The 16,339-nt window shown below is 40.1% G+C and overlaps 1 protein-coding gene across 1 annotated transcript in view; it reads right to left on the reverse strand.

Annotated features, from left to right (window-relative positions):
- Positions 1–15,909, reverse strand: part of FZD1 (frizzled class receptor 1) — a 20,242-nt gene extending 4,333 nt beyond the window's left edge. Inside the window, 2 exon segments of the mRNA XM_011996064.1 lie at positions 173–290; positions 15,751–15,909. Coding sequence (XP_011851454.1) covers positions 173–290; positions 15,751–15,909 — 277 coding nt within the window.
- Between the last annotated feature and the right edge of the window lie 430 nt (positions 15,910–16,339).

A 16,339-nucleotide genomic window follows, 5' to 3' on the forward strand; every position in this document is an offset into this window, starting at 1 on the left:
ACCATTTGTGTCAATCCCTCAACTCGCTCTCCCTCCTCTCCCTCGCGCGCCCTCGGACCGGTTTCCAGGCGCCCCGCAGTCTGTCTTTCACCAGGAGGGAGGAGCCTTGAAACCGACGCAGAACTGGAGGCTCAGGGACCGTCGCCCAATCGCGGCTCCGGCTTCCCGGCGCAAAGGGAGCCGGCAGCCTCCTAGCCTGAGCGAATGCCAGCGGCTGGCGGGAGGGGTAGGAGGAGGCGGGAGGAGGAGGAAGTGGTGGTGGCACTACTCAGGCACAAAGAGTAGGATTGCTATGAAGCGGGACAGGCTTGGTTGCTTTTGCTTTTTCAGAAGAAAAGGGCGAGGACAAGTAGGAGAATGGTCCCATATGCTACTGGAGATAATGAATAGGAGTCAGAGGACCGCGGGACTTAGCTTTTCTTTTCTTGTATCCATTATCATGTTTAAAAATCCTGCTCTTAACGCTGGTTACCAACAGCAAACCGGGTGCTGCTTCCAGAACAGATGCCTTTGACTTAAGGAGCGCACGGTTTCCTTTGAGTTTGTGTCTGTCGAGGTTTTGTTTAAAATATTACATTAATAAATCCTCTAGTTCACTGACTGGGCTTGGCGGGCTTTGGTCGCGCCATTTCCCCAGAGGAGACGTTCACGGGATTGCTGTCAAATGAAACAAAACACAAACTTTGATGGAATTTGGAAAGTAAAGCCAGATGCGCCTTCTGCTAATATCATTCTTGTAGTCAAACTCCTTTTTTTCCGCTTTTTTAATCAAGTCAGAAACAGAAGCAAAAGAAAACTATCCATTAAATTTTTGGAGAGGAAAACTTAAGAACCCGACGACCGAGGCGGTGGGGGCGCCTCTCTGGGATCGTCCTCGCCGCTCCAGACCGCAGAGGTGGCGCCGGCGGGAGCTGCACTCGCCGGCAGCCTAGGCCCTTGGGGAGCCTTTCTAAACCCTGGGGACGCCCACGGCTCTGATGGGAACTCCTGGGACCTGGGCCATTTAGGTTCCACAGGCTGGGCTACAGAGCTGGAGACGCCAGTTTAACAAACAAAACAAACAGTCTGAAAGCAAACAGCGAACTGCACATTCTCTTCCTAATTCCAAAACAATATAATCCGTCTCAGCAGACGCACATTAATGTTGTTTTCCTTGTAAGATTATTTTAAATGGTGGTTTGACTATGTGATTCAGTTTTATCAGAAAAGTGCCATTGGACTATTAATTCTTCGATTTTTTTTTTCTTTTTTTTTGCCTGTGATCAGACTCTATCTCAGCGTACTTTTCGCCAATTACTATCATTCATTTACACATTCATTTGTTTAATAGATACCAACCACCCATTGTGCTATAATACACTCTTAATATACACTCTTAAGTCGTAGAGTATAAAATGAAGGAGACTTGTGCCAGCCCTAGAGGAGGGCATAATACAATGGGGCACAGAAATGCAAATCACTTGTCACAGTGTCCATCCCAAAGCCAAAAGGGCACAAGGAAAGCAACCAGCTCAGATGAAATGGGGTTCTGACGGAGAGGTAGGTGCAAGGTGCAAAAGATTAAATCTCAAATTCACTTGAATTGCCGAAAGCGGCCAGAGAGATAAGTGTAGCTGAGGCACTTTGAGGGGAGACAGGAGGAAAGGTTTTAGTCCAGACTAAAAGGTTTGGGCCAAATTATACAGAAAATAGAAAACTATTGGAAGATCACTTTCCCCACATAAGCAGGGAATGATTTCAGGGTGGCTGAAAGAGGGCTCTTGAGGCAGGCTGTCATTAGGAAGCTTTAACATTCATCTACACATAAAGGTTACTAGTTAGATGGGTGTTACTTGTACTACATACTAACAAGTCTCTGATAATTTCACTACTCAGCATGTTGGTGTCTACACATCTTTACCTACTAAAGCAAAATGACATCTATTTGTCTCAGATACATGTTATTGTTTTTCAAATGTTTATATAAGCAGTACATTCATAAAACGCATATTTGCTTTAACGTATTTCTGATTGCTAGCATTTTTTTAAAGCAACAGGTACTAAATGCACAATTATGTGAGCATGTGTATGTGTGTTGACTGTAATTTATGACACATTTTGATATTGAAAAGGAGGTTGGGAAGCACAGCTCTCTGAGGTCCTTTGAACCGTTCAGTAAGTGTTCATTTTACACTCTAGGATCCTGGTCCCCAGGCTCCCAGGGACACTTTTTCTCTAGCCTTTCCACTCTGATGCTCATTCCTCTGCCGATGGTATCATGTGTTTAGGAACTTTATCAAGCCATCTCTCTCCTATCACTCCTGTCTTGGAAAGACTTAACCTGTCTTGTGTTCTATTCTCTCACGTCATTCGAGCTGACTAGGCTGAGTGAAAAGTGAATTTATTCTGATGTGTTAATTACCAAGAAGCATCATATGTGTTAAGCATCCATCCCTACCATCACTCCAAATCCTTCTCCTTCTCCCCTAAGGGGTTAGGGCACAGAGAATATGGCAGAGCACTCAGTTCTGTTTCTCAGAGTAGAAGACACTGTCTTGCTTCAAAAGTTGTTCTACTGAAATTCTTGAACTTGTTTTATATTCCACCTGACAGTGAAGTTTACTACAAGGAGGCTCAGAAGTACAGCCAGAGTTAAAAAGAGAGAGAGATGTACCCTAGAACTTAAAGTATAATAATAAAAAAAAAAAAAGAGAGAGAAAGAGAGAGAGAGAAAATGTCATTCTTACCAGATTATGAAACTGGAAGCAACCAAAGATGTCATCTAGAAATGAGTTAATTTTCTGCAATCTACAATTAAGAATATTGGACCCAGAAATATTAAGGGATGTGCCTCAAGTTAAATGGCCCTATTTGGCTTGAATATCATTAGAAGCTTATTTTAATCCTTCTATGTTCTTTTAAGTAGCTCTAGTACTTTTAATCTTTTTTTAAAAGTTAGTTTTCTGTGGAAGTTCTCCCTCAATAGAATGTGTAAATAAAAAACCTTATAAAATTTTTAAAAAATCATTTTCTGAGAGTTGTCTTCCAAAGTTTAAAAAAAACAACAAACTTCATTTTCATTTATTATACAAATAAAATATTTAATTTATCAAAACTATGTAATACAGAAGAAGGTACTAAAATCAGAAACAATTCAGAGTTTTAGTCAGTAATAACCAGAGTCATGAAAGGAGGTCTTTTGGAGGAGGTCATGAAGGCAATAGGTAACAAAATATTAGAAGAGAAATATGAGCAATGTATTTTAACAGAGTATAAAATGTACTATTTTCTCAAGATGTGGAAAAATTTGAGATCCACAGATAAAAATTACTAAGTATGAACTATTATGAACTTGGTAATAAAAATATTTCAGTTAGGTCAAAACTATAAACAACCCAATTCCTCCTTGATACTGCTTTGTCAAGCATCATACTCAGTCAAGTTTTCTTATATCAAAGATCTTGTTTTATCAGGCCTTTCCCAAATCTTCTGAAGTTTCTCCAGACTGCTTATGTCAGGTTGAATGTGGATAATTAGCAGGGATAGAGATCCAGTTCCAATTACATATAGTTGAGTGTACACAGACACACAGGCAGTTAGGTGAATGCTCCATGTGCAACCTGAAGGATCTTAAGCTTTTAGGTGAGTTGCATTTTTGCTGGCTTGTGGGTGGCAGACTTGAATTGTCTTTGTTGAAGAATAGAGATTAACATTGGTTAAGACTATATTTTTGAAAACCTACTGTGTATACTTGGTGTTATTTTGCACGATGTTTCCATACATTGTGTTGCTTAAACTTTGAGGAAGGTGCTAATTATCTTATCCCTTTTTTTTTTTTTTTTTTTTTTTTTTTTAGCCTTTTTCTTTTTTTTAGAAGCAGGGTCCCATTTTGTCTCCCAAGCTGGCATGATCATAGGATCATAGTTCGCTGCAGCCTCAAACTCCTGGGCTTGAGCAATCCTCCCACTTTAGCTTCACTCCTTGTTGGGACTACAGGTATGCACCATCATGTCCATCTAAATTTTTAAATTTTTGTTGAGACAGGGTCTTGCTGTGTTGCCCAGGCTGGTCTCAAACTCCTGGGCTCAAGCTATCCTCCCACTCAGCCTCCCTATGTTATCTCCTTTTAATAGATGAAGGATCGAAGGCTCAAAGCACTTAAGTAATTTGTAAAGATCCCATAGCCAGTAAGTGCCAGAATGGGGCTTGTGTCTGACCAAGGTCCATGGACTTCCAGTTAGTAACACTATGTGATCGTGTCCAGTGAAAAAATCACAGAAGAAAATGTGGTTTCTGGGAGCACATCAGATGATTGCTCAGTATTTAACATAGTTTTCTATACCAGGATATATATGCTAGGGGCTTAAATGCTGGGATTCACTGATGCATTAGACCACCCTCTCCAAAGGTGTACTGTGAGATAAATTTGTTCAAATAAGTTTGGAAAACAGGCCATACTCTATGTCCTTATTGGAGATTCACATTAGCCTAATATAATCTCTGAGAAGTGCTGAGCTGAAGAACCCTTTTAAACTTTTGTCTTATTTAGTATTTCCCACATTTGGAATATACATATACAAACACACACTTGGAATACACACATGTACATACACACACATATATAGACACACATATATATTATACTGCATCAATATTTTGCTTGGCATTAATGCTCTGTGAGATTCAACTTGAAAAATGCTGAATTAGACCTAATATATTTTGGATTTTTATTTTATAAGGTTGGACTCTCACCCCTGTATTACTTTTGAATGTCAGGTGTAGAAAGTAAGAACTTGGCCTGCTATGCTTTGAGTTCCTGACTCTTCTTGAATTCCTAGTGAAGGGAAGTTGATTGGTTAAGGAGCTGATAGTAATAGAGAAAACTCAGACCATACTATTCCCTTCTTTCTGGGTGGCACCACCTAGGAGTCTATTATATCGTCTTTTTAGAGATACATTAAGTATAACTCTACTAAAGCTTTCAGCGTAGTTCTCTATTTCATTTCTTCTTGAATTTCCAACCCAGAAATTACTACATAAGCTATTTCTTATCTTCCATAACATCTGTATTCTTCTGCAACAATTCTAAAAATGAATGTCTTTTCTTTCTTTGTTTTTCCTTTCTTTCTCATACAAATCTGCTCTCGACATTGGTAAATAGTTCTTGAATTCATTCACATACAGAAGCTCAATTTGCAGACTCATATATATATATTTCCCTAAAACCACTTATCAAAAGAGATTTTCAGTGTAATTACCTTGACTTTTATCTTATAGGGTACTTACAGCTAATTGATATTAAGATCCTGAACTAACTTATTATTTGAGAGTCAGCCGTAATTTGTTATAATTTACATTTTAAATATGGCAAGACTTAAAGATTTAATATAAAGGGGTGGCTCTGTAGTTCTAAATATGAATCATGGATTACTTGTACACAAATCTCACAAAACATATTTTTTATTTTTTAAAAAGATAAGAAGTATGAAAGAGGAAACAAATCATTATCACTGAATTTTCATCAAGGTAGGATAATAACCCAAATTTTCTTGTAATTAAAAAATTAAACTATAATAGGAAATTTTGCTAAATACATTACTTAAACATCAGTTTCACAAAAAAAGTGCATATAAAGAGTATTTCATGACTCTGCTTTAATTAGTTCTGTTGTCATGTCATTGTGCAATTGTAAATGGTGTATACTATCTGGGAAAACTTTTGCAAAACATGCAGGCATTTGTATTAGATTTAGAATGTAGTCCTTCTTCGAGTCCCTGGGAAAGAAATATAGATGATTCCTTGTAAATTAAAACCTTATGCCTCATCCGCTTAAAGAGGCCTGATTGGCTAAGATGTGGGGTGCTGAGTTTGCAATCATTTTCATGCAGAAATAAATTTTAGGAGAATAAGTAAAACTTGTGCTTCTGTAAGTGAACATTTCTATTCTCCCTTCTAGATGATTTGTGTATGGGGGAAATAATGTTATGCATCTGTTAAAATTATAGTCTGATCAAATTGTTTTCTTCTTTTTTGTTTCTTGCTTTAACCTGAAATCTCCTGGCTGCATAAATTGACAGGGAAGTCAATTTAATGTTTCTAAAGTTTGGGTCCAAATATTTCTTAGAATAACATCTTTGGGGTCGGGGGCTGGCAAGATGACCAAATAGGAACAGCTCTGCTCTGCAGCTCCCAGTGAGATCAACGCAGAAGGTGGGTGATTTCTGCATTTCCAACTGAGGTACCTGGCTTATCTCTTTGGGACTGGTTAGACAGGGGGTGCAGACTACAGAGGGCGAGCCGAAGCAGGGTGGGGCATTGCCTCACCCGGGAAGCACAAGGGGTTAGGGAACTCCCTCCCCTAGCCAAGGGAAGCCGTGAAGGACTATGCCATGAGGAACCATGCATTCTGGCCCAGACACTGTGCTTTTCCTACAATCTTCACAACCCACACACCAGGAGATTCCCTTGTGTGCCTACACCAGGGGCCTGGGATTCAAGCACAAAACTGGGTGGCTGTTTGGGCAGACATTGAGACACTGAGCTAGCTGCTGGAGTTTTTTTTTTTTTTTTCCACACCCCAGTGGCACCTGGAATGCCAGCAAGACAGAGCCGTTCACTCCCCTGGAAAGGGGGCTGAAGCCAGGAAGCCAAATAGTCTAGATCAGTGGATTTCACCCCCATGGAGCCCAGCAAGCTAAGATTCACTAGCTTGAAATTCTCACTGCGAGAACAGCAGTCTGAAGTTGACCTGGGATGCTCGAGCTTGGCGGGGGGAGGGGTGTCAGCCATTACTGAGGCTTGAGTAGCAGTTTTTCCCTCACAGTGTAAACAAAGCTGCCTGGAAGTTCAAACTTGGTGGAGCCCAACAAACTCCTCCGAGCTAAAGGAGTATGTTCTAACCCAATGCAAGGAAGCTAAGAACCTTGAAAAAAGGTTACATGAATTGCTAACTAGAATAACCAGTTTAGAGAAGAACATAAATGACGTGATGGAGCTGAAAAACACAGCACAAGAACTTCGTGAAGCATACACAAGTATCAATAGCCAAATTGATCAAGAAGAAGAAAGGATAACAGAGAGTGAAGATCAACTCAATGAAATAAAGTTAGAAGACAAGATTAGAGGAAACAGAATGAAAAGAAATGGACAAAGCCTCCAAGAAATATAGAACTATGTGAATAGACCAAATCTACGTCTGATTGGTGTACCTGAAAGTGATAGGGAGAATGGAACCAAGTTGGAAAACACTCTTCAAGATATAATCCAGAAGAACTTCACCAACCTAGCAAGGCAGGCTAACATTCAAATTCAGGAAATAGAGAGAACACCACAAAGATATTCCTCAAAAAGAGCAACCCCAAGACACATAATCATCAGATTCGCCAAGGTTGAAATGAAGGAAAAAATGCTAAGGGCAGCCAGAGAGAAAGGTCGGGTTACCCACAAAGGGAAGCCCATCAGACTAACAGCGGATCTCTCAGCAGAAAGCTTTCAACCCAGAATGTCATATCCAGCCAAACTAAGCTTCATAAGTGAAGGAGAAATAAAATTATTTACAGACATATGCTCTCAGCAAATGCTGAGAGACTTTTTCACAACAGGCCTGCCTTACAAGAGCTCCTGAAGGAAGCATTAAACATGGACAGGAACACTAGTACCAGCCACTGTAAAAACATACCAAATTGTAAAGACCATCAACATTATGAAGAAACTGCGTCAACTAATGGGCCAAATAACCAGCTAACATAATGACAGGATCAAATTCACACATAACAATATTAACCTTAAATGTAAATGGGCTAAATGCTCCAATTAAAAGACACAGACTGACAAATGGGATAGAGTCAAGACCCATGAGTGTGCTGTTTTCAGGAGAGCCATCTCACAAGCAAAGACACATATAGGCTCAAAATAAAGGGATGGAAGAATATTTACAAAGCAAATGGAAAGCAAAAAAGTAGAAGGGGTTGCAATCCTAGTCTCTGATAACACAGACTTTAAACCAACAAAGATCAAAAAAGACAAAGAAGAGAATTACATAATGGTAAAGGGATCAATGCAACAAGAAGTGCTATCCTAAATATATATGTACCCAATACCAGAGCATCGAGATTCATAAAGAAAATTCTTAGAGACCTACAAAGAGACTTAGACTCCCACATAATAATAGTGGGAGACTTTAACACCCCACTGTCAATATTAGATTAATGAGACAGAAAATTAGCAAGGATATTCAGGACATGAACTCAACTCTGAACTAAGTGGACCTAATAGACATTTACAGAACTTTCCACCATAAATCAACAGAATATACCTTCTTCTCAGCACCACATCACACTTATTCTAAAATTGACCACATAACTGGAAGTAACACACTCCTCAACAAATGCAAAATAATGGAAATCATAACAAACAATCTCTCAGACCACAATCAAATTAGAACTCAGGATGAAGAAATTCACTCAAAACCACACAACTACATAAAAACTGAACAACCTGCTCCTAAATGACTATGGATAAATAACAAAATTAAGGCAGAAATAAATAAGTTCTTTGAAAACAATGAGAACAAAGACACAATATACCAGAATCTCTGGGACAGACCTAAAGCAGCGTTTAGAAGGAAATTTATAGCACTAACTGCCCACAGGAGAAAGCAGGAAAGATCTAAAATTGACACCCTAACATCACAATTAAAAGAACTAGAGAAGCAAGAGCAAACAAATTCAAAAGATAGCAGAAGACAAGAAATAACTAAAATCAGAGCAGTGCCGAAGGAGATAGAGACATAGAGACACGGAAAACCCTTCAAAAAATCAATGAATCCAGGAGCTGGTTTTTTGAAAAGATTAACAAAATACATAGACCACTAGCCAGACTAGTAAAGAAGAAAGAAGAATCAAATAGACACAATAAGAACTGTTAAAGGAGATACCACCACTGACCCCAGAGAAATACAAACTACCATTAGAGAATACTATAAACACCTCTACACAAATAATCTAGAAAATCTAAAAGAAATGGATAAATTCCTGGACACATACACTCTCCCAAGACTAAACCAGGGAATAGTTGAACCCCTGAATAGGCCAGTAAGAAGTTTTGAAATTGAGGCAGTAATTAATAGCCTACCAACCAAAAAAAAAAGAAACCCAGGACCAGACAGATTCATAGCTGAATTCTACCAGAGGTACAAAGAGGAGCTGGTACCAGTCCTTCTGAAACTATTCCAAACAATAGAAAAAGAGGGAATCCTCCCTAACTCATTTTATGAGGCCAGCATCAACCTGATAACAAAACCTGGGAGAGACACAACAACAACAAAAAATTTCAGGCCAATATGCCTGATAAATATCAAGGCGAAAATTCTCAATAAAATATTGCCAAAGTGAACCCAGCAGCACATCAAAAAGGTTACCCACCATGATCAAGTCGGCTTCATCCCTGGGATGCAAGGCTGGTTCAACAAACGCAAATCAATAAACATAGTCCATCACGCAAACAGAACCAATGACAAAAACCGCATGATTATCTCATTAGATGCAAAAAAGGCCTTTGTTGAATTCAACACCCCTTCATGCTGAAAACCTCAATAAACCAGGTATCGATAGAACATATCTCAAAATAATAAGAGTTATTTATGACAAACCCACAGTCAATATTATACTGAATGGGCAAATGCTGGAAGCATTCCCTTTGAAAACCAGCACAAGACAAGGATGCCCTCTCTCACCATTCCTATTCAACATAGTATTGGAAGTTCTGGCCAGGACAATCAGGCAAGAGAAAAAAATAAAGAGTATTCAAATAGCAAGAGAGGAAGTCAAATGGTCTCTGTTTGCAAATAACATGATTGTATATTTAGAAAACCCCATCGTCTCAGCCCGAAATCTCCTTAAGCTAATAAGCAACTTCAGCAAAGTCTCAAGATACAAAATCAATGTGCAAAAATCACAAACATTCCTGTATACCAATAATAGACAAACACAGAGCCAAATCATGAGTGAACTCCCATTCATAATTGCTACAAAGAGAATAACATACCCAGGAATACAACTTACAAGAGATGTAAAGGACCTCTTCAAGGAGAACTACAAACCACTGCTCAAGGAAATGAGAGGACACAAACAAATGGAAAAACATTCTATGCTCATGGATAGAAGAATCAATATCGTGAAAATGGCCATAGTGCCCAAGGTAATTTATAGATTCAGTGCTATCTCCATCAAGCTACCATTGACTTTCTTCACAAAATTAGAAAAAACTACTTTAAATTTCATATAGAACCAAAACAGAGCCTATATAGCCAAGACAATCCTAAGCAAAAAGAACAAAGGTGGATACATCATGCTATCTGACTTCAAACTACACTAACAAGGCTACAGTAACCAAAACAGCTTGGTACTGGTACCAAAATAGATATATAGACCAATGGAACAGAACAGTGGCCTCAGAAATAATGCCACACGTCTACAACCATTTGATCTTTGACAAACCTGACAAAAACAGGCAATGGGGAAAGGATTCCCTATTTAATAAATGGTGTTGGGAAAACTAGCTAGCCATATTCAGAAAACTAAATCTGGACCCCTTCCTTACACCTTTTACAAAAATTAACTCAAGATGGATTAAATAGTTAAAACTATAAGAACCCTATAACTATAAAAACCCTAGAAGAAAATCTAGGCAATAACATTCAGGACATATACATGGGCAAAAACTTCATGACTAAAACACCAGAATCAATGGCAACAAAAGCCAAAATTGACAAATGGGATCTAATTAAACTAAAGAGCTTCTGCACAGCAAAAGAAACTATCATCAGAATGAACAGGAAATCTATGGAACGGGAGAAAATTTTGCAATCTATCCCATCTGACAAAGGGCTAATATCCAGAATGTACAAAGAACTTAAACAAATTTACAAGAGAAAAACAAACAACACCACCAAAAACTGGATGAAGGATATTAACAGACAGTTCTCAAAAGAAGACATTTATGCAGCCAACAAACATATGAAAAAAAAGCTCATCATCACTGGTCATTAGAGAAATGCAAATCAAAACCACAATGTGATACCATCTCACACCAGTTGGAATGGTGATCATTAAAACGTCAGGAAGCAACAGATGCTGGTGAGGATGTGGAGAAATAGGAACGCTTTTACACTGTTGGTAGGAGGGTAAATTAGTTCAACCATTGTGGAAAACAGTGCAGCAATTCCTCAGAGATCTAGAACCAGAAATACCATTTGACCCAGCAATCTCATTACTGGGTACATAGCCAAAGAATTATAAATAATTATATTCTAAAGACACACGTATGCACACGTATGTTTATTGCAGCACTGTTACAATAGCAAAGACTTGGAACCAACCCAAATGCCCATCAATGATAGACTGGATAAAGAAATTGTGGCACATATACACCATGGAATACTATGCAGCCATACAAAAGGAGGAGTTCATGTCCTTTTCAGGGTCATGAATGAAGCTAGTAACCATCATTCTCAGCAAACTAACACAGGAACAGAAAACCAAACACCGCATGTTCTCACTCTTAAGTGGGAGTTGAACAATGAAAACACATGGACACAGGGAGGGGAACATCACACACCAGCACCTGTCAGGTGGTGGGGGCCTAGCATTAGGCTAGGAGGGATAGCATTAGGAGAAATACCTAATGTAGATGACAGGTTGATGGGTGCAGCAAACCACCATGGCACATGTATATTTATGTAACAAACCTGCACGTTCTGCACGTGAATCCCAGACCTTAAAGTGTAATAATAATAATAAAAATCTTTGGAATTATGATTACGAACAAATGAGCTGGGTGCTATTATTCATTCCTGTATCCCAGCACTTCGGGAGGGCAAGGCAGGAGAATCACTTGAAGTCAGGAGTTCAAGACTAGCCTGGGCAACATAGATCCTGTCTCTACAAAAAGAAATTAAAAATTAGTTGGATGTGGTGGCACATGCCTATAGTTCCAGATACTTGGTAGGCTGAGGCTGGAGCTTTGCTTGAACTCAAAAATTTGAGGCTACAGTGAGCTGTGATTACACCACTGCACTCCAGCTTGGGTGACAAAGCGAGACCCTGCCTCAAAAAAGAACAAATGGGACATGTACCCAGGTATTTTTGCTTCAGATATGACAATAATTTTTTTGGCCAGGTTAAAAAAAAGCACTCAGCTGTTTGTACTTTATTAGAAATCTAGCTGAAAAGATCCTTATGCTGTTTTAAAAAATAAGAAAAAAGCAAAAGAGAAAGCATTTTCCTGCGTGGAAGTTGCCATCATATCATAGTACCCGATTTAATCTTTTTTTTTTTTTTTTTTTTTGTTGAGACGGAGTCTCGCTGTGTCGCCCAGGCTGGAGTGCAGTGGCCGGATCTCAGCTCACTGCAAGCTCCACCTCCCGGATTTATGCCATTCTCCTGCCTCAGCCTCCCAAGTAGCTGGGACTACAGGCGCCCGCCACCTTGCCCAGCTAGTTTTTTGTATTTTTTTAGTAGAGACGGGGTTTCACTGTGTTAGCCAGGATGGTCTCGATCTCCTGACCTCGTGATCCGCCCGTCTCGGCCTCCCAAAGTGCTGGGATTACAGGCTTGAGCCATCGCGCCCGGCCCTGATTTAATCTTCACAACAACTCTGATGCAGGTTGCAGGATAGTCACCCTCATTCACGATACAGAAATGGAGTCTTAGGAAGGTGACTTGCTCACACAGCCTGTCAATGGATGAAAGAGGATTCACATGCGGTTACCACATGTATGAACACAGCCGCATGCCAAGGGAAACAAGATCCATTCCAGAAGTTCTGTAATCTAATTAAATCAAGGTCATTAGGAAATACAAAATTCTTCTATGGACCTATCTCTAAGACAGCCATTTGGATCTTTTAGTGTGAAAGATATCAAACCCCATAGAGGCAATGACAGAAGGCCATTTCTTACACCTAACCATGACAAAAACTAGGCTGCATGGTGAATCCTTCTTAGATGAGGGAAGGTGTTTATGTAGGGAGGTAAAACCATAAATTCGATATGTAGCTCTCCTGTGATTTGAGTTGAACCAGGGATAGAACTTTAGGGGATGTACTCAGCATTTTCAAATTTATTTCTGCATCCAAAGAAAGGCCTGGATATTGGCGTATTCTTTGGTGCTGGGTAAAAGGCATCGTTGTGTCTTTTATCATGGCAAGTTTTTCTTGCTCTGCTGAACCTCAGTTTCCTCATTTATAAAATTAAACTGATAACCTAATGGGTAGTGTTTATCTTGCTGTCTTTAATATACTGTAATTCTGATCACAACAAAGAGGTATGTGTGTTTATATTTAAAAGTCAGAATATTAATGAACAGGCAAGTGCATTTGTTAAAACTGCCCCAGCACATTGATTTTAGGAATCTGCATTATTGATCTGATAGCATGAAATGCAATCGGGATCCATTTAAACCAAGGGCTTTTATTTTCAGCTTTCATTTCCCCTCAGTTCTCTCAAGAACAGAAGCAAGGGGAATCTCTGTCTACATGGGTTAGTGTGCTTCCCCTTAGGCCTTTTCAGACTGTGGAGTTCATATGGCATTCTGTTTGCTGCAGGTCCTGCAGATTAACATGGAACTTTTAGCTTCGAAAGTGAACTTTGCAATGATTAGACACTATATATGTGTTTGAAAAATGTGCACATAGATCAAGATTGGATCTGGTGATTTTGATATGGTTAAATTTTCCCTTTTATCCCATTCTTACCACTATATCCGTTATTTCTGAAATGTTCCATATTCCTATTGTTGTGCATCAAACCAACCCAAATTTAGTAGCATAAAATTATAACCATTCTATTATGCTTATGATTCACGGGGCCAGGTATGTGTCCAGGGTCAGTGGGAATGACTTGTCTGTACTCCACAGTCTGAGAACTCAGCTGGGAGGACTCCGACAGCTGATACAGAGTGGGGTAGCTAGAGCAGTTGAGGGCTGAAATAGCTGGGGCTGGAAGATCCACTTCTGGATGGCTAGACTCTGATGGAAATGTAAGCCACAGTGCTTACTAGTGGCCTCTCCAGCGTGGAAGCCTTAGGGTAGTTGAGGGCTCTTCCTAGTGGCTCGGTGTTTCAACAAACAAGGCACAAGCTGCGTGTTCTTTTATGACTGATCCTTGGACATTACGTAGTGCCACTTCCAATAGATTCTAATGATCAAAGCAGTCACAATCCTGACCAGATGTGAGTGGAGGGCACAGGCACTGCCTCAAGGGGAACAGAGTCAGAGAATTTGTAGCAGCTTTTAAAACTGCCGCACAAAGGAAGCTTTATGCAATAATTTTCTATTATCAAGGTTAAAGATTGCTGGAGTAATAACATTCATTAAACACCTACTATGTGCTTGTTAATCGATTTTATGAGGGATGTCCTATTATTATCTCCATCTCACTGAAGAGGAAAATGAGGTGTACAGAGGTTAAGGAACTGGTCACATCCTAATGAACATGAGAATGGAGATTTGAACCAAGGCTGTCTGACTACAGCATGTAGGACCTTAGCCACTGGCCTATAGAATTCCCCTTCAGCTAACTAGAGTAAGGCCTTTTAAGAACTGTTAAACAAACATTTTAAAGCTATAGGCACTCACCAAATATTAAGACATATTTTGAATAAAATCGTTACTAAAATTGACTTGGTGGTCTTGAACCCATGGCAATTCACAAAAATGTCTCACCTCTGCATAGACACCTGTATATTGGCAGAGTATTTTCCTGGCAGGATTGGGCAAGCTTGAACTGGCAGAGCTGGAGCCCTCCCCACGAAGAATGAGTTGAGTCACTAGGCCTGAGAGTTACTGGATCATGACCGTTGGGAAATCAGACATTCATCCTTGGCTCTTTTTTTTTTTTTTTTCCTTTAAGAGAGACAGGGTCTCATGGTCTCGTTCTGTCACCCAGCCTGGAGTGCAGTGGTGTAATCATAGCCCACTGTAGCCTCCAACTGCTGGACTCAAGCAATCCTCTGGCTTTGGCCAGAGAGTAGCTAGGACTACAAGCACACACCACCACATTTGGCTAATTTTTATAAAATTTTGTAAAGACAGGATCTTGCTATGTTGCCCAGGCTGGTCTTGAAATCCTGGCCCCAAGAGATCATCCTGTCTCGGCCTCCCAAAGTGCTGGGATTATAGGTGTGAGCCACTGTGCCTGCCCTAGCCTGTCCTTGACTCTTAGTTGGATATCATTCCATAGTTTAGAAATGGTTTTCCATCCACAATTTGGCTCTTATCAAGACATATTCTAATGTAAAGTTGTTTCACCTTTCAGGACAATTAGAAAGTAGATAGCTAAAACATAAAAAAGACAAAGTTCTCATTTCCTGAAGTCAAATTTCACACATCAGACCAAGTTATCTGGTGGGCTCATGTGCTACAAAAAACATAAAATTACAAAGAGACGCACTTCTCTGATGAATTAAAAACCTGTGTCCTGCAGGAGCCCTGCTTTTTACTAAAATACCTCAGCATGCAGCTGAGAGTGTAACCATTGGGATGCCAGCCATGAAGTGTTAACGGCTTGGAGAGAAGGGGCCCACCCCGGAGCTCTGTGACTTTAGAATCAATTTGGATACTGAAATGTCATCTCTGCCAGCCCTGTTTCCAGTTTGCCTCATACGTGGGGACTGGTGAAGACAGGAAATGGGATTTCCCCTATCCCCTCACTCCCATCCACCCACTAGGAGCTCTCCCAGCTGAAAATGGCTGTCATGACTGCTCTGTCCTTACACAGCAACGACCAGAGGCTACATCAGGGTTGTTCCTGCTGCACATCTGCCCTCTCAGAAATGGGTCTATAATGGGCCACACAGTCCTGCAGTGTCCTGTGCTTCCCAGAGCATCTTCCCCTTCTGCCCGGACCCAATTTTGAGAGATTTTCCTGTCCATGGTGAGAAAGCTCCTTCAGCCAGTCTTGGCATTCAAATGTAGACAAGGTCTTTGTACTTTACTCCTTCTCCCACAAAATAATATAGGATATTTTCCAAAAGTTGAGCTAAGAGACTACCCGAGCAATTCAATCAAAAGTTTCAATTCAAAGCATTTCTCACCAACATGAACTCCAAATCCACGATGGTCCCTTAAACCTCCCATCCAGCCAAAGTGAAGTCATTCTTTCCCAGGCACTTCCCAAAGAGTTGCATCAGTCTTTTCTTTCCATTGATTCGTTCATTCAACAAATATTTGTTAAGTGCTGACCGTGTGCCAGGCACTCTGCCTGGTACTCAAGATGCAACACCAAATGAGGCAGACACCTTCCCTGTCCTCACAGAACTTTCATTCTAGCTCCAAGAAAGGACACAGAGCAAATGCTTAAACC

The sequence above is a fragment of the Mandrillus leucophaeus genome, unplaced genomic scaffold (genome assembly GCF_000951045.1).
Source record: "Mandrillus leucophaeus isolate KB7577 unplaced genomic scaffold, Mleu.le_1.0 Scaffold50, whole genome shotgun sequence".
NCBI classification, from domain to species: Eukaryota; Metazoa; Chordata; class Mammalia; order Primates; family Cercopithecidae; genus Mandrillus; species Mandrillus leucophaeus.